Source organism: Thamnophis elegans, chromosome 3, assembly GCF_009769535.1.
Source record: "Thamnophis elegans isolate rThaEle1 chromosome 3, rThaEle1.pri, whole genome shotgun sequence".
NCBI lineage: Eukaryota > Metazoa > Chordata > Lepidosauria > Squamata > Colubridae > Thamnophis > Thamnophis elegans.
In genome coordinates this window covers 138,115,110-138,140,885 of record NC_045543.1, presented here as the reverse complement: position 1 = coordinate 138,140,885, position 25,776 = coordinate 138,115,110, and the positions used below count along the sequence as shown (strand labels likewise).

The 25,776-nt window shown below is 45.7% G+C and overlaps 1 protein-coding gene across 1 annotated transcript in view; it reads left to right on the top strand.

Annotated features, from left to right (window-relative positions):
* Positions 1-10,032: 10,032 nt before the first annotated feature.
* Positions 10,033-25,776, top strand: part of LOC116506484 (mitogen-activated protein kinase 4-like) — a 46,305-nt gene continuing 30,561 nt past the window's right edge. Inside the window, exon 1 of the mRNA XM_032214261.1 lies at positions 10,033-10,578. Coding sequence (XP_032070152.1) covers positions 10,033-10,578 — 546 coding nt within the window. The remainder of the gene's footprint in view (positions 10,579-25,776) is intronic.

Sequence of the window (25,776 nt, the reverse complement as noted above, 5' to 3'; positions counted from 1 at the left end):
GAGAGGGGGAATGAGAGAGAGAGAATGAGAGGGGGGGGAATGAGAGAGAGAATGAGAGAGAGGGAGGGGAAATGAGAGGGAATGAGAGAGGGGGGAATGAGAGAGAGAGAATGAGAGGGAGGGGGAATGAGAGAGAGAATGAGAGAGGGAGAGAAAGAGAGAGAGGGAGGGAATGAGAGGGAGGGGGAATGAGAGAGAGAGAATGAGAGGGAGGGGGAATGAGAGAGAGAATGAGAGAGGGGGGAATGAGAGAGAGAGAAGGAGAAGGAGGGGGAATGAGAGATAGAGGGAGAGAGCAAGAATGAGAGAGAATGCGAGAGAGAGAGAATGAGAGAGAGAGGGAAATGAGAGGGAATGAGAGAGAGGGAGGGAAGGGGAATGAGAGAGAGAGAATGAGAGAGAGAGAGATGGAGGGGAAAATGAGAGGGAATGAGAGAGAGAATGAGAGAGGTAGGTAATGAGAGAGAGAATGAGAGGGAGGGGGAATGAGAGAGAGAGAGAATGAGAGAGAGAGGGAGGGGAAATGAGAGGGAATGAGAGAGGGGGGAATGAGAGAGAGAATGAGAGGGAGGGGGAATGAGAGAGAGAATGAGAGAGGGGGGAATGAGAGAGAGAGGGAGGGGAAAATGAGAGGGAATGAGAGAGAGGGAGGGAAGGGGAATGAGAGAGAGAATGAGAGAGGGGGGATGAGAGAGGGGGAAAGAGAGAGGGGATTTTCTCTTTAATTGATGTCAATGTTTGATATGCAAGTCAAAATTATGACCTGTGGTTTTAAAAATATATTATAGTAGGTGTAGAGAGTGGAAATAGAAAGATGGAATTAAGATGCATCCACAGAGAGAGATGGGCTGAAATATACAGAAAGCAAAGAAGGAAGGAAGGAAGGAAGGAAGGAAGGAAGGAAGGAAGGCCACTCTTAGTGTGCCTCGCAACAGTTGTCTAATATTTTTGCCCTGTCCAAACACCTTTGTGGTTTTGATTTAAAGAGCAAATGTAAACTACTTTGGAGGTAGTTTTCAGCACACCTTTTCTTACCCTATCAAGAAGCTAAATTGGCTAAAATGCTTCCCCCCCCCCCCACCATTTAAAAAGGCATAGAGGTTTTGATCTCTTAGGATTGTCCTCTGAGTGTGTATTACTGACAAACGTTAAGGTGAAGTGTGAGATGCTGTTGGGTTCTCTCACAGGGAGGAACACATGGTTGTGTGTTAGTGTGATGGCTGCTATGCCATAAAAACACTGGAGATTGTGCCCATATGTCTGTTACCGCAGTCCTGCTAGCTGTTGCTATATTGTGTGTATGTGTCTGTTATCTCCCTGTTGGCCTCTGTTCATTTGGCACAGGGATTGTTGCTAAATATAACCTGTAATCAGCCAGCATTGCAAAAATATGAGGTCATTATCAGAGGCTGATTCTTGGTTACCCTTTTCACTTGAATGCTGTAGACCAGCAGTCACCAACTGGTGATTGGTGAGAAAATTTGGGTGGTCCGCAGAAAAATTATTTGCATTTTTATATTGCATTAAATCAGGGGTCCTCAAACTCCGGCCCCTGAGCCGGATACACAATGAACGTTTGTGTTGCTGCAGAGAGTCTCCATCTTCGGGGTTTTATTGTGCAGGTCGGGGGGGGCAGAAATTCCGACTTGGGGGTCTGCTTCACACTCCTGGTGTGGGGCTTTGGGTGAAGGCTGGAGAGAAGTGCCACTGGTGGCGAAGAGCTGGATGGCCACCTCATCATGTCCTGGAACTGACTGATCATCTCAGCCTGCTGAGCCTCCAGCCGCCGGCACCTGGCTTTGAACTCCCACAGTTCTTCCCTCTGCTTGGACAGCCTATGCTCGTAGTCCTAGTGAGGTGCTTCTGCTGAGCCTCCTCCTTGGCCAGATCCAATTTGAACTGAGCCAGCTGTTTTGCCAACTCTTTCTCGTGGTGGCTGCTTAGCTCCAGCAACTGCTTCCCGTTGGGGCCCTGTTGGGGCCCAGCAGGAGCCGTTGGAGCTGCCGATGGACTCCAATAGCGAGGAACCCTATGAGTCTGCTATGGAAGATGTGGAGGACCCTGGGCAGGGTTCAGACTCAGAGCAGGGACTTGGCCACCAGGAGGCGCCTGAGGCATGGAGCAGTGGGGAAGATCAAAGGGAGTTTGTCCTGACGCCAGGCAATGGAAGGCGGAGAAACGGAGGCAGCAGTTACGGAGACAGACTCATAAGAGATAATCAAGCCCAGGTGGTTGTGGCTTGGCTCCTCCCAAGAGAGTATATAAGAAGAGACTTTGGGAGGAGTCCTTTTGCAGGACACAACCGTCCGTATTAATCTGGAGAACTCCTTGTCTGGTCTGCCTTGTGTTCCCATGTCTGTTGGAGTCTGGGTTGCTGCCAACCTCTTGCCAGTGAGTTGTGTCTGGACTTTCAGCCAACAGGATTATAATTGCTGTGAATAAAGAATGGCAAACAGCTAAGCCTGTGTCTGCGTTCATTACTGGACAGACGGGGGCCAGAACAGGGCCCTAAGGAACCCAGGCGGGCAGGTGAGGAGTGGCGAGTAGAGGCTGGCAAGGCACCCCTCGACCTGAGTGACATCAAGTTGGCCACGCCCGCCCTGTCACCTGACCACCTTGCCACACCCACCCAGCCGGTCATTAGGCAGATATTAGTGGTCTGTGGGATTTAAAATTATGAATTGAGTGGTCCCTGAAATCCAAAAGGTTGGTGACCCCTGCTGTAGAACATACCCACTGGAACACCTTGGTGGCACTGCTTTTGAAAGACCCCTCAAGAGCAAAACATTTGATCCATCTTCCATTATTTAGGGCATGCAATTGTTGGCAGCTTTCAGTGCAGCATTTCCCAGATGCCTATCAGCTTCCCCTCTTCCTGAAAGCTGTTATGAAACTAAATTGGGCTAGGAGAATGGCAACGTACGTTTTTTATTAGCTTGCTGCTCATCGCGAACAGAATCTGCTGAGATAGTTACGAGCTTCCTTTTATAATCTGAGCCAGGGACAATTTCTCGTCTTTTCCCTCAGCCCTCATAATTTCAAAGCTTAGATCATTCCTCTTGGGAGCTGGGAAGGAGGACATCAGAGGAGCCGCACAGAAGCAAGCAAAATCTACTTTGTTTGTCATGATTGCAGATTCTCCTTAAAAGTCTCCTTAGAAGCCTCCAAACAGATTAAAATGCACGCAGGGACCATCCGTCTAATGTTCTCCAACCTCTGGATTGGTAGATGTTCTTCCATTAGTGCTTGTAGTCCCTAATTGTCGTTGTTGTTAGTTGCAAAGTCGTGTCTGTCAGAGTTCGTTGCAGAAAAAATCAAAATCCAGAAGGCACACACAGATAACTGATTCACCGGATTCATTAACTTCTTTATATATACGTAAGACTAGGTGAACAAATGTACAATACCAACAGGTGGTTCTTCCAAGCAAACACAAGGCAGGAGAGTTACAGGCAACACAAGTAATTAGTTTCATTTCAGCAGACAAACCAGAGAGACTGCTTGTTTACTTCTCAGAGCAGCAGACTGCTTAAGTTTCTGTGTCAACACTCTGCACAGACTCAGATCTGTTTAAGCTCCCATTGGCTGACTTAGTTGCTATGTCTATTTATTGGCTGACCTTGTTCCTATGTCTCTCCCAGTCATGAATATTTTAAACAGTGGTCCAACCCATCGCGACCTCATGGACAACGTTCCTCCAGGCCTTCCTGTTCTCTATCATCCTCTGGAGTCCATTTAAACTCACGCCTGCTGCTTCAGTGACTCCATCCAGCCACCTCTTTCTCCTTTGTCCCCTTCTTCTTTTGCCCTCAATCTTTCCAACATTAGGCTCATCTCCAGGGAGTCCTTCCTTCTCATTAGGTGGCCCACGTATTTGAGTTTCCTCTTCAGGATCTGGCCTTCTAAAGAGCAGTCAGGGTTGATCTCCTCTAGGGCTGACTGGATGGATCGCCTTGCAGTCAAGGGACTCGCAGGAGTCTTCTCCAACACCAGAGTTCAAAGGCCTCAATTCTTTGGCGCTCAGATTTCCTTATGGTCCAACCTTCACAGCCCATACATTGCAACTGGGAAAACCATAGCCTTGACTATATACACTTGTGTTGTCTCTGCTTTTTAGTATGCTGTCTAGATCTGCCATATCTTTCCTCCCCAGGAGCAAGCGTCTTTTAATTTCTTGGCTGCAGTCCCCATCTGTGGTGATCTTGGAGCCCAGGAAAATAAAATCGGTCACTACCCCCATTTCTTCTCCATGTATTTGCCAGGAATTCAGAGGGCCAGATGCCATGACCTTAGTTTTCTTAATGTTGAGTTTCAAGCCAACTTTTACACTCTCCTTCTTTATCCACATCAAGAGACTCTTTAATAGTCCTAATACTTCTTCCTAAGTGTAGCCAACTGCTTTTTTAAAAGATATCCAAGGTGATATACATCCTAGGAACCTGTAACCAGAAACATTGCATTTTAACTACTGTTTAGTTGTCATAGGCACGTGGTGGCTCCTCATCCTCAGAAGAGCCGAGGGTGGCGCAGTGGTTAGGGTGCAGTACTGCAGGCCACTTCAGCTGACTGTTATCTGCAGTTCAGCAGTTCTAATCTCACCGGCTCAAGGTTGACTCAGCCTTCCATACCTTCCGAGGTGGGTGAAATGAGGACCCAGACTGGGGGCGATATGCTGACTCTGTAAACCGCTTAGAGAGGCTGAAAGCCCTATGAAGCGGTATATAAGTCTAACTGCTATTGCTATTGCTATCCAAGGTCACATACAGCAGAGAAGAGACCGTCACAACGATGGTGAGCTAGATTACTCATGAGGAGGCAAGCTCGCCTCTCATGAAGGGCTGCATCGTGTGTTGCCTTCTTAATCCCGCTCTGAGAACTTGAACGTTGCTAGAGCAACGGGCCCACTTCTGTGCCTTATTTGTTTGTGCCCCGTATCCTGACCCTTTGGACTCCTGGACTGCTTTCCTGAACTTTGTGTGTTGGACTCTGTTGTGCAGTGACTCTTGCTGTGCCGAGCTCGGAATCTGGACCTGTGCAATGGAGATGCTTTCCAAGGACCTGTTTGAGAGTTTGAATAAACACCTGTAGACTCTTGCTGTCTGTGTGAGTGTGAGTGTGTGTGTGTGTCAGTGGTGGGTTTCAAAATTTTTTCGAACCTACTCTGTGGGTGTGGCCTCCTTTGTGGGAGTGGCTTGCTGCCCATGTGACCGGATGGGAGTGGCTTGCCGCCCATGTGACCGGATATGAAGATGCCGACGACACTTGTCAGAATCACCTTAAATTACCTCACACACAGCACTGGCATACATGAGAATATGATGTAAACTTGTTTTTTAAAAGGCATCTTTAGTTTGCGTTAAAATAACTTCAACACACGCAATGATCTGATTGCACTACAAATGCAGTAGTCATCCTTACCTTTCACAGAGGCACTGAGTTTTATAAATATGAGCATGATAGTGTAAATAATCATATCCAAGGACCAGTGGTGGGTTTCAAAAATTTTTGGAACCTCTTCTGTAGGTGTGGCCTGCTTTCCGGGTCCACTGGTGGAAACCTCTTCTAACCGGTTTGGTAGATTTGACGAAATCTAGGTGCGAACTGGTAGGAATCCACCTATGGTGTGTGTGTGTGTGTGTCTCAGAGATGGTTTCTGCCGATTCAGCCCGGATTGGCTGAACCAGTAGTGGTGGTGGCGGGAGGTTCCGCGACCTGCCTGGACCCTTCTGTGCATGCGCAGAAGCGTCGAGCACGCACGCTAGCACGAGCCAACCAACACCACTGGGATTTGAATCCCACCTCTGGTGTGTGTGTCGCTGCATGTGTAAAGTAGGGCAGTACATTAGTAGATTCTGTGTATTTTTCTGTTTTCTAAACATTCCTTTCAATTATAGGACAAAGCCGTAGTACCAAGCCCTGCGCCTCCTAAATTCAATTCCAACAAATAAACAAGCATGTTTTCTTTAGAGACATGTCGGTACAATGAAAACAGGATGTACACACACAGACACACATACCCTCTTGGCCAACTTATCACTCCGTGAATACAAGAACATGATGTACCAGGAGAATTTAACCGAGAGTCTCTCCTGCTTTGAAAGGAATGCTAAAATAAGCTCTCCTTCATTAAATTAAGCGGGGGGGTGGGATTAAATGGGGTCTGGCATTTTAGCCAGTATTAAATCGGTAATCTTGTGGGGCAGAATAACTTTTGATGGAGAACAACTGCTGTTGCCATGAGAAGCAGCAGCATTAGAGAAAGATAGGCAGGGCAACAGAGATCTAAAAAAAGAAAGAAAGAAGAGACACTTTTTTCTTTTAGTGACAGCCAATTGGATTTCTTGCACACACTTTTAATTATGTAAAGGGGTCATTTCCATGCTTGCGATCTAAAATAGGCCTAAAGGGGCCAGCTCTGCACAGTACAGACAGTCCTTGACTTACAACCAAGATTTCTGTTGTTAAGACATCTGTTAAGTGAGCTTTGCCCCATTTTACAACCTTCCTTGTCTCTGTTGCTAAGTGAATCACTGCAGTTGATAAAGTTAGTAACCTGGTTGTTAAATGAATCTGGCTTCCCCATTGATTTTGCTTGTCAGATGCTCACAAAAGATGATCACATGAACTTGGGAGCTGGTTCCCTGATTTTTTCTTTTTCTTCCTATTAAGAGCCGAGGTGGCGCAGTGGTTAAATGCAGCACTGCAGGCTACTTCAGCTGACTGCAGTCAGCAGGTCGGCTGTTCAAATCTCACCGGCTCAGGGTTGACTCAGCTTTCCATCCTTTCGAGGTGGGTAAAATGAGGACCCAGATGTTGGGAGCAATATGCTGACTCTGTAAACCGCTTAGAGAGGGCTGAAAGCCCTATGAAGCGGTATATAAGTCTAACTGCTATTGCTATTGCTATTATTCAACAGTGTGATCAACAGAGAGGGGCATATTTTCATATCAATTGATATTTCGTGAACTTTCAAAGGAGTTGGAAGATTTACAACATGATGTTAAACCATCACATCTTTTATCACGGGGATAAGACCTGAGTTTCTGAAAAGCGTTTGCCCATCTCATTTGTGTTTTCCTTAGGCAAGGTGAACTCAGGAAGACTGCATTTAAATGAAAAAAATAATTATTGTAAAATATATTAATTTTATGGGTTTTTTTACAGGAAGAAAGATGACCACGAGTCAGGAGGAGAGAGACATAATGAAAGTGAACGAGGAATCCATCATCAAGAACAAAATCAGAAAGATGGGGAACAGCCTAGGATAGACATCTATGGTCTTGCGTTCAATTGACAGAGGACCAATTATCTTCTTGTGAGGATGGGACTGGAAATTAATCTTGTATTAAGGAATGAATATCAACCTTCATTCTGGTCTCGCTCAAGAAAACTGCTGACGGAGCCCAGGAAAAAAAGACGTTTCAGGTATAAATGTTGTTTTCCAAAGTATGCAGCCAAAAGTCAATACCTGTCAAAACCAATAGCAGTAGACTTATATACCGCTTCATGGAGCTTTCAGCCCTCTCTAAGCGGTTTACAGAGTCAGCATATCGCCCCCACAGTCTGGGTCCTCATTTCACCCACCTCGGAAGGATGGAAGGCTGAGTCAACCTTGAGCCGGTGAGATTAGAACCGCTGAACTGCAGATAGCAGTCAGCTGAAGTGGCCTGCAGTACTGCACCCTAACCACTGCGCCACCTCGGCTCTTCTGAGGATGAGGAGCCACCACGTGCCTATGACAACTAAACAGTAGTTAAAATGCAATGTTTCTGGTTACAGGTTCAGCTTTCAGCCCTCTCTAAGCGGTTTACAGAGTCAGCATATTGCCCCCAACAATCCGGGTCCTCATTTTACCCACCTCGGAAGGATAGAAAGCTGAGTCAACCCTGAGCCGGTGAGATTTGAACAGCCGAACTGCAGCTGACAGTCAGCTGAAGTAGCCTGCAGTGCTGCATTTAACCACTGCGCCACCTCGGCTCTAGTGGGATATTAAACTTATTCTAGAATTTAAAGTTCATTGTGTTGCATTTCCAGGAATTGAAAGATGAGGAGAATCATTTAAAACTAAGGTGTTTTTCACCCAATCCCTCATCTAAATGGATGCTTTTAAGTTAGCAAGTTTACTTCGGAAAAACACTGGCAGATCTTCTTCTTCTTCTTGCTAGTGCCGTGATGGCAAACCCTTGGCACGCAGAGCCCTCTCTGCTAGCACATGTGCCGTCGCCCCAGGTCAGGTCTTTGTGGCGTTTCTTTCACGAGCTTCTGTTTCCCTGCAAACAGAAGCTCACAAAAGATTCCACCTCTTGCTGCACTGCCGGTGTTGGGATACCCCACCTCCCGCTGACCAGCTGGCCTTCAGGCCTCTGCACACCCTTGTTTGCATGCGCGCCCACATGTCAGTGCATGTGTACAGCTGCACACCTCTGCATGCGTGCGCACCTCTGCACATGCACGCATGTCTGTGCACCTTTTAGTTTGGGCATGCACGCATGCAGTTTGAGCACTCGGTGTCTAAAAGGTTCCCCATCACTGCCATAGTGTATTCCCGCAAGTGCAAGATCCACTTTTCAGATTATTGAACGCCACTTTGCACAATCAGCTGCGTCTCCAGAGTGCAGGCCCGCAGTTTGCATATCTTTGCCATCTCTGTTTTGGGCACCCTGGAGGTTGCCGGTCTTTGACTTCTAGTTGGTAGACAGTCTTGGCAATGGTGGAAGGTTCTGCTCCCAGGACATGTCCATACCAGCAGAGCCGGCTGTTCTGACCCAGCTCCCAAACATAACGAACCCTCTGAAATTAACTCAAAGATTCCTTTATTAGGCCAGCATCCCTGGCAAAAAGTTTCTCTCTCACCGCAGGCTAATAAGTCCATCCAGCAGGGAGATGAATAGTTCTCTGTCACATGTATTCATCTCCGCCCCCAGCCTTTTATCCCCAGAGATAGGGTAGAGCTTCGCTAACAGTGGTGACTTTTCTGTCCCAAGGGGTTCCACCACAAAACTGCGTTCGACTAAACCGCGCTCGACGAAACCGCGTAGCTGACGTCATCAACAGGGCGACAACAGCGCGGAGAGAGAAGCACGCTGTAAATGCTAAACCTAAAATTAACCCCTAAACCTAAACCTAACCCCCCTAAACCTAATCCTAAACCTAACCCTAAACCTAACCCTAAACCTAACCCTTAACCTAACCCTAACCCTAATCCTAACCCTTAACCTAACCCTAACCCTAACCCTTAACCTAACCCTAAACCTAACCCTGACACTTAACCTAACCCTAAGCCTAACCCTAAACCTAACCCTAAACCTAACCCTTACCTTAAGTTGAATCGGCTTGCTTTCAAAGCGCTATTTAAAGTGCCCTTCTTTCTCCACACTCACTGTTGTCGCCCTGTTGATGATGTCAGCGACGCGGTTTAATCGGGCGCGGCTTAGTCGAGCGCGGTTTTGTCGTGCCACGGTCCCAAGGACCGGCCCATAGATTTCTACTGCTCTCCTCTCCTCTGCCTTCTGTGCATCCACACATCAGGCACTGGACCCAGTTGTTCCTCTTCTTCCACATCAGCCACCTCCAGACCTGGGGGCTGTTGACTCTTTATCTGAGGGCTGATGGACGGCCCAGGCTCCACCCCATCCCTGATAGCTCCATTCCCACTTCCCCCTCGGAGCTCCCAGGTTGCTTTGATGCTGACCCTGACTCCCACGCCTCCTTCTCTTCTGATTCGGCTGATGGAGGGGCCGGTGGCTGACAGGCCACAACACTAGCCTTCTCTCATCTTCCCTGTTATTGGTGCCCAAAAGTTTGGAAAAAACACTTGGAGATGCAATCTAAAAATGGATAGCTTTGAAATGAATGTCTTCTCCTTTGATTTGGCGACTTCTCCTTTGATCTGCTGGGCCCCTAACATGACAAATTGGAAATTGTAACGGTTAAGAATGAAGATTTGTTTTAATTCATACCACCTGGATAATGGGAGGCTGTTTCACCTACTGGGATTTTATTACAGGGCAAAGCAGGAGTAGACCCTGCACCATGGCAGAGAAGTGTGATTACATTGCAAGCGTCTACGGTTATGATCTGGGTTGCCGATTCGTCAACTTCAGGCCGTTGGGCTTCGGTGTGAACGGGCTGGTTCTGTCTGCCGTCGACAGCAAGAGCTGCTGCAAAGTCGCCGTGAAAAAGATCGCCATCAACGATGCGCAGAGCTTGAAGCATGCTTTCCGGGAGATCAAGATCATCCGCCGACTGGATCACGACAACATTGTGAAGGTCTACGACGTCTTGGGGCCCAAAGGAGCGGACCTCCAAGGAGACTTGTTCAAATTCAACATGGTGTACATCATCCAGGAATACATGGAGACGGACCTGGCCCGCCTGCTGGAGCAAGGGCCACTTTCAGAAGAACACGCCAAACTTTTTATGTACCAGCTGCTCCGGGGCCTGAAATACATCCATTCAGCCAACGTCTTACATAGGGATTTAAAACCAGCCAACATATTCATCAATACGAATGATCTGGTGTTAAAGATTGGTGACTTTGGATTGGCCCGAGTTGTGGACCAACATTATTCACACAAGGTATGGCCTTCCGTTTGTTATCCTAACTTCATCCAATTGCTGTTCGTTTGCACTCTGCAGGCCTCCCAAACCCTCTGCACACCTCATTGTTTTTGCAAAAAAAAAAGGGGGGGGGCATTCAGAGCTTTGGGAGGCTTGTAGAGTGCTCCTAGGGCTGGGCTGGGGGGGGGATGAGCAAAAGTAGCCTGTTTTTTTGCTCTTTTTTGCCCTCCCCAGCCCCCAGGAGCACTCTGCAAGCCTCCTAAACTCTCTGCACATCCATTTTTGCAAAGGGGGTGGGGTTTTGGTAGGCAAAAAATGCTGTATTCAGTGTATAAGATGCAGCCAGATTTTCACCCTCTTTTTTGGGGGGTGGGAGAAAGATGTAACGTATACTCAAAAAGTACGGTACTTTGCAAGATTTGTTTCTTCCAGCGACACATTTAGACATTTCTGTGTTATATAATAGCAATAGCACTTAGACTTATATACCGCTTCATAGTGCTTTGCAACCCTCTCTCAGCAGTTTAAAGAGTCAACTTATTGCCCCCAAAAATCTGGGTCCTCATTTTATCAACCTTGGAAGGATGGAAGGCTAAGCCAATCTTGAGGTGGTCAGATTTGAACTGCTGGCAGTTTGCAGTCAACAGAATTAGTCTGCAATATTACATTCTAACCACCGTGCCACCACGGCGGAATAATAACAGGAGGTGGCGCAGTGGTTAGTGTGCAGTACTGCAGGCCACTTCAGCTGACTGTTATCTGCAGTTCAGCGGTTCTAATCTCACCGGCTCAAGGTTGACTCAGCCTTCCATCCTTCCGAGGTGGGTGAAATGAGGACCCAGACTGTGGGGGCGATATGCTGACTCTGTAAACCGCTTAGAGAGGGCTGAAAGCCCTATGAAGCGGTATATAAGTCTAACTGCTATTGCTACTGCTATAATGAATAACAGAGTTGGAAGGGACCTTGGCGGCCTTGTAGTCCAACTTCCTACTCAAGCAGTAAACCTTAACATTTCAGATAAATTGCTGTCCAATCTCTTCTTTAAAAATTCCAGTGTTGGAGCACCCATAATTTCTGGAGGCAAGTCATTCCACTGATTAATTGTTCCCACTGTTAGGAAATTTCTCCTTATTCCCAGGCTAGTTCTCTCCTTGATTAGTTTCCATCCATTACTTCTTCTGCAGTCTTCGGGTGCTTTGGAGAATAGCTTGACCCGCTGTTCTTTGTGAACTCCTTAGATATTGCAAGACTGCTGTCGTATCATTCCTAGTCCTTCTTTTCATTAAACTAGACTGGGGATCAGCAACCTGTGGCTCTGGAGCTGCATGTGGCTCTTTCATCCCTCTGCTGCGGCTCCCTGTCGCCGGTCGGCTCCACAATTGATAGGGCTTTCGATTAGGACAGGTAGAGGAAAAAAGGATGCACTAGCAGGAGACTCTATGATGGGGGAACTGGACTTCCGGTCGGCTCCAGAATTGAATTGGGGGGGGGGGCCTTCCGGTTAGAACCTTTGTGGCCCTTTGAGTGTTTAAGGTTGCTGACCTCTAAACTATTTGTGATCACTGATGGAAGTCTTCCCCATTCTCATGCTCTCTTGTCCATACCTTAATGTCTTTACAAAGTAAGATGCTTTCATGTGTATTGGCATAAAGTCCCAATTCAAAAGGTAAACTAGTTCTGCTGGCACATCAGTGCTTTCATCACAAATCCTTGTCCCTTAGCAGATACACCTTAGGAATTAGACTGCCTCCTTCAAGTAAGAGTGTTAACTCTAAGGAGCATCATGTTAATCCCGGAGTCCTTCGGGATTGGGTGGCATATGAATTTTATAAATAAATAAATAAATAAAATGGTACATCATAATTACAACAGATAAAAGAGAGCTTGAAAGCATACATCTTGCAATTGGGTGTAAACTTGAGAAAGATATGAATGTCTCCCACCTCCTACTGTTAAAATAAATGTGCCAGTTTAAACAAGGCAGGCATTTTAGTAAATATTTGGTATTGTAACTATTATCACACCTCATGCTGCTAAAACAAAAAAAACGGGGGGGGGGCCTTCTTGTACCATTCCGTGCATCTGTCATTTGGCTTGTGAAAGATGCTTATTGCCGCTTTCCTAGCAAATGTGCTTCTTACCTTTTGCAGACTCAAAAGAAACAAGAGGCATTTCCTGCAGGGATTAAACAAAGATGGGGTACCATACTGTGCTAATTAATCGCAGAGGGAGTTGGGTCCTTTCTGATATTTTCTTCATCTTCTCATCTCTCTTAGAAATCTCTTGTTTCTCCAGTAATGCTTAAGTAAATTCCTGCTCTGACATATGTATCCTGCCAAGCTATCGGAGCTTTGTAGCTGATGTAGCTATGCGTCCGTTGTGACCTAGGCTTCAATCAAATCACGAAGCAGACTCCTTGTCCCCACAAAACCCCTTTTTATTAAGCTAATGTGAATTCCTCTCATTCACATCCAGCAAAGTCCTGGCAAACAGTCTTTCAAGGGTGAATTTATAACCACAGACCTTATCAGGCTTGGAGAGCTGCCAGGCCGATATCTTCCAAACGCAACGCTGTACAAGAAAATTCTTGGCAAGGAGTCTCTGTGAGTCACAAACAAAACTTCCCATGAACTAATTGTCTCCTGCAAACTCCACTCCCCTTTCGCTCCTTTTTATTCCCTATGAGAGGGGCCATTCACCATCCACCTTTTACTCCTGAGTTGGCCCTTGTTCCTTAACTGTTCCCGTCTCCTGGCAGCTCTGCGCATGCGCTCATTGGGAACAGGCTCCAGTTGTTCTTCTGCGCCACTTATCTATGACTCCGAAAGCAGCTGATAACTGTCAGTCGGCCCTGGCCCCATCTCTGCCTGATGCAGAGCCCTCATCAGAGCCTTCCCCAGATTCCAGGACTGGCCCATGTTCCTCCTCAACCTCCTCACTCTCTGAGTCTGCCACCAGCTCCATTGGCCACTGGCGGGCCACAACATTGTCAAGATTTCTTCCCCTGGATATTCATATCAGAAGATCATAGCTTTATTTACCTTCTGTCTTGATGTCCCAATGGGTGCTTTTTCGAAGAGGCAACTTGGTTTGGATTTTCTGTTTTTTTCTTTGAAGACATTGTGACTTTGAAGACAAGTTTCTTCACCTTCTTGGATGAGAAGCGAAATGTCTTCAAAGAAAAACCAGGAAGTCCAGTTGCCTCTTGAAAAAGCACCTTTGGGACATCAAGGAATCTACCCAGCATCTGGGGATTAAAAATTCCACCCCTCTTGGGTGATGTCACTGCATCACTGCCTGGATTTTGGGAACGTGAATACATAGGAAAATGTTTTTTTCTTCTTCTCCTTGGTATACAATCCAGTTTTTCTGGGAGTCAATCAGAAGCAAGCAAAGCATGGGGCAGCAAACTTGCTTTTACATATCAGCTCATAATCAGAAATATGCCGCTTTTGGAAAGGAGAGAAAGAGGAGGAGAGAGGGTAGAAAGGAGAAGAGGAAGAGCAGGAGTAGGAGAAAGGTACGGGAAGAAGGAAGGGGAAGGAGAGGAGGAAGGAGGAAAGTAGAGAAGGGAGGGAGGGAGAAAGGAAAGGGAAAGGAAAGGAAGATGGAAGGGAGAGAAAGGAAGGAGAGAGGGTAGGAAGGGAAAGAGGAAGAGTAGGAGCAAAGGAGAGGTAAGGGAAGAAGGAAGGGGAAGGAGAGGAGGAAGGAAGGAAGTAGAGAAGGGAGAGAGGGTGAAAAGAAAGAGGTAAGGAGAGGAGGATGGAAAGGAGAGAAAGGTACAGGAAGAAGGAAGGGAAAGGAGAGGAGGAAGGAAGAAAGTAGAGAAGGGAGGAAGGAAGAAAAGAAAGGGAAAATAAGGTGGTGTTATAACAGGAGGAAGGGATGGTAAACAAAGCAACCCAAACTGTATATTATAACCTATTAAATGAAATAATAAATGTATAAGAATGATAAATGTTAAAACACTTGTAACCAAATGACATGCTGTATGTGATGATGGGGTTTTGTGTGTGTGTGTGTGTGTTTTTCTGTTTTTTTTTGTTTTTTTATTGTTGTGGGTATGTGTTGTCTATGTAACAAAAATAAAAAAAATTAAATAAAAAAAAAAAGAAATATGCCATTTTTGAATCGGGAAGGAGGTCTGTATTATATTTGTGGGGGGTGGGGGAAACACTCAATCATTAATTATCATATAATTTTAGAAATCTGCATTCAGTGTGCATCAGAAGAGTGGAAGCAAAAAGTTAAAACGGCAACTTTCCGTGTACACTGACAGCTTCTACACCGGAAACGAATTCCTTGTATGTCTAATCAGACTTGGTCAAATAAAGCCAAGTCTATTTTATTCTGTTCTCTTCTGTTCTGTTCTGCTCTACTTTCTGCTCTGCTCCTGTTCTGTACTGTTCTGTTGCATTCTGCTCTGCTTTGTTCTACTCTTCCTATCCTTGACTTGCTTTGATTCCTATCAATTGACTACATAAATCCACACAGGATCGTATGTTATATTTTCATGGTTCGCCTTTTCCTTCTACCTAGGGTTGAGAGAGAGGGACTGACCAGTGGTCATCCAGCAAATTTTCACCTTCAAATTAAGACTGGAACTCAGGTTTTCCTTCTCCTTAACGAAATTACATCTCATTTTTGGCTAGCAAAGTGGACTCTGCCAGAAAATGTTGCAATCTGTTAAAGATGTCAACAATCCCTTATCCTGGACCCTCCATTTCTGGTTTCACTTTCTCTCTTTCTCTCCTACTCCCTTTCTCCCCACCCCACCCTACACCTTCAGTATTTTATAGCCCTTGAATCTCCAACTTCTATTTCTTTTTGCCTTTTGAAATCTTTTTATACAGGTAGTCAACAACTGTGGCCCAAACTTTCTGTTGCTAAGTGAAATACATGTTAAGGGAGTTTTTGCCCCATTTTACGACCTTTCCTGCCGCAGTTGTTAACTGAATCACTGCAGTTGTTAAGTTAGTTAACACAATTGTTAAGTGAATCTGGCTTCCCCATTGAGTTTGCTTGTCAGAAGGCCGCCAAAGGTGATCACGTGACCGTGGTCGTAAGTGTGAACCTGTTGCCAAGCGTCTGGATGCTGATCACGTGACCCTGATGATGATGCAACTTTCATAAGTGCCAAAAGTCGCTTTTTTCAGTTCCTTTGTGACTTAGAATGGTCATTAAATGAACTGTTGTAAGTCGAGGGCTCCCTGTACTTCTTGTCCTGTCCTCTGATGCCTTAGAGCAAGGGTGGTCGAACTCGATTTCATTGAGGGCCGCATCAAGGTTGTGTTTGACCTCGGGGAGCTGGGGTGGGCGTGGCCAGGGTGGGCGTGGCCAGCTCGACATCACTCGTGTCGGGAGCCCGTGGCTGCCTGAGCACTCTGCCAGCAAAAACAGACTCCCGAACTCCGTTTTCGGCTGCGACAGCTTCCTGCAACTCTCTGCCAGTGAAAATGAAGCTCGGGAGGGACACATGTAGCCCTCCTGAAGTACATTTTCGCTAGTAGAGGCACTGCGGGCTGATCCTTTGCTGTTTCCAGGGCGGCCCCGCGGGCCAGATCTAAACACTCTGCGGCCCGGATCCAGCCCCTGGGCCTTGAATTTGCCACCCCTGCCTTAGAGAACAAGTTAAACCTCTACCTGTACTTTTAAAAGCATCACACTCCCTATCCCCAATCTGCTGTCACGTCTCCCTTGCAAACATCTTGCAGCTGAGGTAGAAGAATTAGTTCACTTATGAAACGATGCTTATCAAAACAACACAAGTTATGCAGGCTTCATTTATTTAGAGAGAGAGAGGGAGGGAGGGATGGATGGATGGATGGATGGATGGAGAGAGGGAGGGGGAGAGGGAGAGAGAGAGAGAGAGAGAATGAATGAATGAGAATGACAATTTGGAATTTTTAAAATAGCAGCAAAAGAAGAACCTGATCTTTCAGTTTTTTCATTGTGTCGCTAAAGAAAGTAATGGCTTTAAACAGGGTACCATCTTCTCATCAGGGAATAAAAGATAATGATAGGAAACCGGCTACATGCTCCTGTGAGTAAATTACTACCTTTTTCGGAGCTCATCCTTGGGATTAATAACAGGGCCGTGATGGGGATGCCAGCTCGCACCTGCCAGAAGCCGCAGCCAACGTGATGAGAATGCCCTACCTTCTTGGTCAGGGAGTTGTGAAAATTGATTTTATTTTTCTCCCCTGCACGCCGTATGTATGGAAGGGGGTGGGGTGGGGAAAGGTCTAAATAGAGGTAGAAAAAAAATATTTTTTGCCGTGATCGAGAACCAAGGGGACCTGGCAAAGGGCTGGAGAACAGGCGATTTACTGCATGGAGTTTAACCAGGAGCTACCGTGGAGCAGGGAGAATTCAATTTTTGCCAGATGGCAGGGGAATTTCTAGTTTGTAGCACGGCTGCTTCCTCCCACTACCAGATGCCCCAAGCCAACAGGAGGGTGTTCCAGTTTTACATATTTACATTTTGTCTTCCCTAATTTAAGAAAACACGTCACTGCCAGTGGGAACGATCCCTTGCGTCTGTGCGCTTCTGACACAGTTTGCTTCGGTTTTTTCAGAAACCCCGAACAAAACGGGAACAAGACGCTGAGCGTTTTGCAAAGACCTTGGGTCCCCTCGTGGCACGACAAAACCGCGCTCGTCAAAATCGTGGTGATAAAATCGCGGCGCTAAAGCCGCGACGTCATCACCGTGTGTCATCACCGCCGCGACAACAGCGCGGCAACAGAAGGGCGCTTTAAAACGGCGCCGCAGCAGAAAGCCGGTTTCAATTAAGGTAAGGGTTAGGATTAGGTTTAGGGGTTTGTTTTAGGGTTAGGTTTAGGGTTAGGTTTAGGGTTAGGTTTAGGGTTAGGTTTAGCGTTAGGTTTAGCGTTAGGTTTAGCGTTAGGTTTAGCGTTAGGTTTAGTGTTAGGTTTAGGGTACTGAGTGCTTGGGAATGTGCGAATTTCCCCTCCGCGATTATGTCATTGCGGTAGGGTTGCATTTTTCCTTAGCGCTTCCAACGGCGCGAATTAGTCTTCGCGCTTATGTCTCCGTGGATAAGGGCTTTGCGGATTTGTGGTGGAACCAGGTCCCCTCACTCCCTAGAGGTGGGAGCTCAAAGAAGAGAATTGGGGAGGCATATTGGAAAGCACCAGATACAGCCACCTCTTCTCCCAACCCATGTCTTGACTATGTGGTCAGCTTGCCTTGCTCAATGGATAGTGTGCTTTTGTCCAGATGCACAAAAGCACAATCTATCTAATCGGTACAACCCAAAATCAAAGCTTTATTTTTTCCCCCACCTCAAGCACAAAGTCCAGAAGTGGTTTCCAAGTAGACACAACAGTACCGATTTTTCTTTTCTTTTATCCATTTATCCATTTCTGCCAACTCCATCAATTTTTGCAGAACTCTGAACAGTCGCTAAGTGATCAGTCATAAATCAAGGACCGCCAGCACCATCTAAACTCAGACGCCACTGCTCACTTTAAAAAAAGTCTTGCTTAACGACATGAATTTTGGGTTCAATTGTGGTCGTAAGTCACAGCCTAACTACGTAATACTGAAAAGTATCATAGTTTCAGCTCAGGGCAACAAAAACGTGGTCATTGAAAATATTATTTTCAAGTGGATTTTTCTCTTAGTTTCAGCTGTCTGGCTGAAATTGGGAACCACTAGAAGATGCTTAGAAGATCGGTCTCTGGTGGCATTTAATAATTGAACCGACAGATCCTCGGTCCATGTGGCATCACTTCACCTTCGGCACAAGAAAAACATTCTGTCAAAACACAGTGAAGCATTCAGTAAGGGGGTAATTGGATGTCTCCGAAAAAACAGCCGAAATGGAATGAATTGTTGTGCTGAGTTCAAAGAAGAGGGAAAAATGATGGCCATCTGTCAAATATCTGAAAGGCTATAGTGGAAAACGTGGAGCCGGCTTTTTCTGTGCCACGTCAAGGAACAGACCAATTTTGTAGGATGTTAAAATATTCATGACTGGGAGAGACATGGGAACGAGGTCAGCCAATGAATAGGCATAGCAACTAAGTCAGCCAATGGGAGCATAAACAGATCTGAGTCTGTGCAAAGAATTGAAACAGAAACTTAAGCAGTCTGCTGCTCTGAGAAGTAAACAAGCAGTCTGTCTGGGCTTGCCTGCTGAAATGAAACTAACTGCCCGGATTAATTAACAAGATCGCCTTAATTAAACCACACAAGGATGGTTGCACAGCCAGTACAGGTAGTCCTTGACTTACAATAGTTTGTTTAGTGACCGTTTGAAGTTACAACAGCACTGAAAGAAGAGGATTATGACCATTTGTCATACTTATGACCGTTGCAGCAGTCCCACGGCCATGTGATTTACATTCGGATGCTTCACATTTATGACGGTTGCAGTGTCCTGCGATCACATGATCAACTTTTGAGACCTTCTGACAAGCAAAGTCAATGGGAGAAACCTGATTCACTTAACACCTGTGTTTAGACTAGACTAGGCTAGACTAGAGATGGAAGGGACCTTGGAAGTCTTCTAGTCCAACTCCTTGCTCAAGCAAGGGACTATACCAGGGGTCAGCAAACTGCGGCTCTGGAGCCGCATGTGGCTCTTTCCTCCCTCTGCTGTGGCTCCGTCACCAGTTGGTGCCACAATTTTGAGAGGAGCTTCTGGTGGGGTGGGGAATAGAAGCACAGTGCGCCAGGAGAAGACTCTATGGCAAGGGGAGGGTTTTCCAGTTGTCTTCACAATTGATAGGGCTTTCGGTTATGAGAGGTAGGGGAAAGAGTACGCCGCACTAGGAGGAGACTCTATGGTGGGGGAACTGAACTTCTGTTCAGCTCCAGAATTGAACAGGGGGCTTCCAGTTAGGACCTTTGTGGCTCCCGGTGTTTTCTTTGGGAAATGGGTCCAAATGGCTCTTTGAGTGTTTAAATTTGCCGACCCCTGGACTATACCATTTTCAGACAAATGGTTGTCCAGTCTTTTCTTAAAAACCTCCAGTGAGGGAGTGCCCATGATTTCTAAAGGCAAACTGTTCCGCTGGTTAATTGTTCTCACTTTGAGGACGTTTTTCCTTAATTTCAGATTGTTTCTCTCTTTGGTTAGTTTCCAACCATTGTTCCTTATCCTGCCCTCTGGTGCTTTGAAAAATAATTTGACCCCCCTCTTCTTTATGGCATCCCCTCAAATACTGGAATACTGCTATCATGTCGCCCCTAATTCTTCTTTTCTTTCTCTCTTTTCTTTCCTCAGTGTCCTTTTTTTTTCTTTCTTTTTTTTAATACAAATAATACAAACACAGTAAATACAAAAAAAGAAGGAAAAAAAAAGAAAAAAAGAACAAATATTACAGTGCACATTCTTTTTTTCTGTAGACTGGCCAAACCCAAATTCTGCAGCTGTTCTTCATACGTTTTAGTCTCCAGGCCTTTGATAATCTTATTTGCTAATTTAACAACTGCAGTGATTCACTTAAGAACTGTGGCAAGAAAAGTTGTAAAATGGGACAAAACTCACAACAATTTTTCTCACTCAGCAACATAGATTTTGGGCTCCGTTGTGTTCATAAGTTGAGGACTACCTGTATGGCATTACACTTTTCTCCCTGAACTACAAATTGGAGTAAAGTCTGCAAAATGTTAGCAGATGCAGAAAAAATATTGTGTATCTTCAGAGAAGTGCAAATATGCAAAGGCAGATTCAACAAGTGCCAAAGTTAATCGAGGCAGAGAAATAGCAGAACATGGCTTGTTTTGAAGGTGTGTAAGACAGGTAATCCTCGATTTACAACAGTTCATTTAGTGACCGTTCGAAGGGACAATGGCACTGAAAAAGTTACTTATGACTGTTTTTCACACTTACGACCATTGCAGCATCCCCATGGTTACATGATCAAAATTTGGATGCTTGGCAACTGGCTCGTTATTTATGACGGTTGCAGAGTCTTGGGTCAGTGGTGGGATGCAACCGGTTTAACAACCAGTTTGGTGAGGGCGTGCTTTGCGTGCATGCGCACCTAACATGCTTTGCATGTGTGCAGCGTTCAAAACCGCCCATTTTAAGCTTAAAAACTCTGTGTCAATGCCTGTGAGTAAAAAAGTTGACACGCGGCAATCCACTGTGCCACGTGAATCAGCTGAGCTAAAAAACAGGGAAATATAGGACAGGAAAGGGCAGGGGAGGGTGGGCGGGGCCAACCGGAAGTACCGGCTCACCGGAACCGGTGCAAACCGTTAGAATACCACCACTGCTTGGGGTCGTACGATCACCTTTTGCGACCTTCTGCCAAAGTCCGTGAGGAAGCCAAAGTCACTTAACAACAGTGTTACCAACTTAACAATTGTAGTGACTTAATGACCATGACAAGGGAGGTTGTGAAATGGGGCACAACTCACTTAATAACTCTCCCACTTAGCAACATAAACTTTGGGATTTATTGTGGTTATAAGTCGAGGACTACCTGCAATTATAATTAGACCTTCACTAACAAACAGTCTGAAATGTGGTAATAATAAGAGAAAATGCAGGTTGGCCTTCAAAGTTCCTAACAGTGCTCTGATCACCTCTGAAATTAAATCCATCCAGTTTGCTGCTGGTAAGTCTGGGGAAGGCTCGGACGAGTGCTCCGCGTCGGAGGCAGAGAAGGGCCATGGCCATCTGGAAGTTATGTGCTGCCTCCAGAGTTGGACATCAGTGAGGAAGAGGAAGAGGGGGAGCCTGTTCCCAGTGTGCGCATGCGCAGAGCTGCCAGAAGGCGAGAACAGTTAAGACAAAAGGGGTGACTTGGGAGTAACGCTTGGAGATGATTGGCCCCTCCCATAAGACATAAAGGAGGAGCAAAGGCAAGTGAGCCTTTGCAGGAAGCAACTTTGTTCCTTCCGGTCGGTTTAAATTCTGAAGCTCTGTTTTGACTCTGTGCTCTGTGTGGCCTTGCAAAGCTAATTGGCAATTAGGTATTTGGCAGCGTTTCAAGGGAGGTAAAGGTGGGCGCTTATCAGCCTTATCCCGAAAGACTTTGGTAGACTTTTGTCGGACTCTTTACAAACTATTTGTGACTCATTATGGGCTGTGAATGAACATAATTCACAGCCGTTGAAATAAAAAGAGGGTTTGGGGGACTAAGCATGTGGTTTCTACTGTCTCAGGAAGCACAGTGGGATTCAAAAGGTTTTACTACCGGTTCTGTGGACGTGGCTTGGTGAGCGTGGCAGGGGAAGGATATGGTAAAATCTCCATTTCCCTCCAGATTAGCTAGGACTCGGGAGGCAGTATAGATGGCAGAATAGATGGGGGCGGGGCTAGTCAGAGGTGGTATTTGCTGATTGGCTGAATGACTCAAAATTTCTGCTGCCGGTTCTCCAGAACTGGTCAAAACCTGCTGAATATGACCTCTGATATTGTGTGATTGTTGTATACACTTTGTTAAACCTCCTTTCTTTTCTAAGAAGGCTTATGGCCCCCATTTGGAGCAATGCCCCTGGGATGGATTCCAAATGAAATTGTTTGTGACCGATGCCACCATCCCATTCTTTTCATTAAAAGAAACTTTCTTTAAAAACAGCAAACCTTCGCAGGTGCCAAGGGTGTGTGTGTGTTGATCCACAGGCGCATTCCCAGCGTTTCTCTAAAAAGACGACTTTGTTTCGTTTTATGAATGAGTTCCCGGCAAAGAAGAAAGGATCCATTGAAACTCTAGGGACGCTGGATCGTGTCTGGAAATGCATTATCGGCCCATATATGGTGGTGCTTTTTAGAATTCTTTTTGTTTTAGGGAACATTAGCAATTAAAACAGGGGAGGGGGAATCATTGCAAAGCTGCCTGTAAAGAGTTTTGGCTTAGCAATCTCAATTACTTGCCAGACCTAGTGAGGAAAAAAAATAAAAAAATAAAATGAAGTGGCTTTTTCAAAAGCAAGGCACCGTGATTGGTCATGCCCGGTTATAAAGGAGAGGAAAGGGACAAAGGAAAAATAGAAGTGATGCTTTATTCTTTGGTTGTTGTTTTTAATATGTTGTGGTGCGAATTACCTTTAATTGCATGGATAATTAAGGATGATTGGGGTTTTCTTTTTCTCACCGAAGTTGTACTTGCCCTCTTTTGAACCGCAAGAAAAAAAACAATAGACAGAATAGCAATAGCAGTTAGACTTATATACCGCTTCATAGGGCTTTCAGCCCTCTCTAAGCGGTTTACAGAGTCAGCATATTGCCCCCAACAACAATCCGGGTCCTCATTTTACCCACCTCGGAAGGATGGAAGGCTGAGTCAACCCTGAGCCGGTGAGATTTGAACAGCCGAACTGCAGAACTGCAGTCAGCTGAAGTAGCCTGCAGTGCTGCATTTAACCACTGCGCCACTTCGGCTCCTCAATAGAATAGAATAGAATAGAATAGAATAGAATAGAATAACAGAGTTGGAAAGGACCTTGGAGGTCTTCTAGTCCAACTCCCTGCCTAGGCAGGAAACCTTACACCACTTCAAACAAATGGTTATCCAACATCTTCTTAAAAACTTTCAGTGTTGGGGCATTCACAACTTCTGGAGGCAAGCTGTTCCACTGATTAATTGTTCTCATTGTCAGGAAATTTCTCCTTAGTTCTAAGTTGCTTCTCTCCTTGATTAGTTTCCAGCCATTGCTTCTTGTCCTGCCCTCAGGTGCTTTGGGGAATAGTTTGACTCCCTCTTCTTTGTGGCAACCCCTGAGATACTGGAACACTGTTATCATGTCTCCCCTAGTCCTTCTTTTCATTAAACTAGACATGCCCAGTTCCTGCAACCGTTCTTCATATGTTTTAGTCTCCAGTCCCCTAATCCTCTTTGTTGCTCTTCTCTGCACTCTTTCTAGAGTCTCCGCATCTTTTCTACATCGTGACGACCAAAACTGGATGCAGAGTTCCAAGTGTGGCCTTACCAAGGCATTATAAAGTGGTATTAACATTTCACCTGATCTTGATTCTAGGACAGTGTTTCTCAACCTTGGCAACTTGAAGATGTCTGGACTTCAACTCCCAGAATTCCCCAGCCAGCGAATGCTGGCTGGGGAATTCTGGGAGTTGAAGTCCAGACATCTTCAAGTTGCCAAGGTTGAGAAACACTGTTCTAGGACACACAAATTAAAAAAGCAAGACCTTGTATTCACTTTTAGGAGAGCATGAGGGGCAATCATGAACCTCAGCTTTTGGGTGACTGTGATTTTTGGCAAAGGAAACAAGCTTGGCACTCCCTCTTGGCCCGTGCGAGTCAAGTTTGGCTCCTGCTGCCTTGTTTATGGGGCCCCCTGCCAAGCCTTTTTCTCCACTATTTCTTTCTTCGGTGCAGCTGGGCTTTTGATCTTGCTTTAACTCGCACAAACACGGGTCGACCTTCGCACAACCCACCTGCTGACAGGGCTTGCAAACTGCGCGAGTGTTTTTTTGGTGCCCCAAGATCTCGGAATAAATTCGCTTTTGACCAGCGGGCTGTTTTTGTTTTGAAAGAGAGAAGATCGGGGAAAATGCAGCTAGCAAATAAATATTTGCGATATGTATAACCCCAGACAGGTAAAAATCAAGTCCATTTCCAAGCTGGAGGTTAAATAAAATAAAGAAAGGGGCTGAAAACTGCCCATAACTTCAAGGATGTTTGTAATGCGAAGAGTTCTCTGCAGATCAGGAAAAAAAATAACAAAATAAATAGAGTTGGAAGGGACCTTGGAGGTCTTCTAGTTCAACCCCTTGCTCAAGGTGGAGACACATTAGCATTTCAGACAAATGGTTGTCCAATCACTTCTTAAAAACCTCCAATGATGGAGGACCCACAACTTCCGAAGGCAAGCCATGCCACGAATTCATTGTTTTCACTGTCAAGGAATTTCTTCTTAGTTCTAGGTTGCTTGATTAGTTTCCATATGTTGCTTTTTGTCCTGCCTTCAGGTGCTTTGGAGAATAGCTTGACCTCCTCCTGTCTGTGTTGTTAGTTGTGAAGTTGTGTCCGACCCATCGCAACCCCATGGACAACGTTCCTCCAGGCCTTCCTGTCCTCTACCATCCTCTGGAGTCCATTTAAGCTCACGCCTACTGCTTCGGTGACTCCATCCAGCCACCTCCTTCTCTGCTGTCCCCTTCTTCTTTTGCCCTCAATCCTTCCCAGCATGAGGCTCTTCTCTAGGGAGTCCTTCCTTCTCATTAGATGGCCAAAGTATTTGAGTTTCATCTTCAGGATCTGGCCTTCTAAGGAGCAGTCAGGGTTGATCTCCTCTAGGACTGACCGGTTTGATCTCCTTGCAGCCCAAGGGACTCGCAAGAGTCTTCTCCAGCACCAGAGTTCAAAGGCCTCCATTCTTTGTTGCTCAGCCTTTCTTACGGTCCACCTTTCACAGCCATACATTGCAACTGGGAAAACCATAGGCTTGACTAGACACACTTTTGTTGTCTGTGAGAAACCCTCAAACATTTGAAGACTGCTATCATGTCACCTCCTAATCCTTCTTTTTGTTAGACTATACATATCCAGGTCCTACAACCGTTCATTGTGTATGCTTTAGCTTCCAGCTCCTTAATGATCTTTGATTCTTCTGAAAGTCAAGAAATTTATAGGAATAAATCCACGAAGCCCTGAAACAAAGACAGGCGTTGTCTTTGAAAGCTTCACTTAATAAATAAAGACATGATCGTTCCCATTTTTTTTCCACATCATTCTTGTGTTGCCATATGATGGTCTTGGAAGAGTTGCTTTCAGACTTTTGAAAGTCTTTCCCATGGTGCCAACTAACCATAGAACTAATTTCTGCTTTGTTTAATCTGCCAAGTGGCTATTATGAATCCGATGCTTAGCATTTTATAGTACATGCTCTCCCAAGCTTGGCGTCTCTGCATTTAACAGATCCATTTCTTTGAAGGGTTTGATCCTAGATCACTTCCACAGAAAAGCTTTTCAAAAATCCGAAACCAGTCCCTGATGCTTTTGATGCCTTTTGATGTGTTGAACTGATTTATTTTGATGTTTGTGTGTAATGCATTTGAAACTGCAGGAAACGCTCCCTCCCTTCCTTCCCTCCCTCCCTCTCTCCTTCTTTCCCTCTCTCTTTCTTTCCCATCTTTCCTTCCTTCCCTCCCCCTCTTTCTTTTTCTTTCTTTCCCTCTTTTTTTCTTTCCTTCCTTTTCCTTCCCTACCCCTCCCTCACTCACTTTCTTTCTCTCTCTCTCTTTCCCTTCTTTCTTTCCTTGCTTTTCC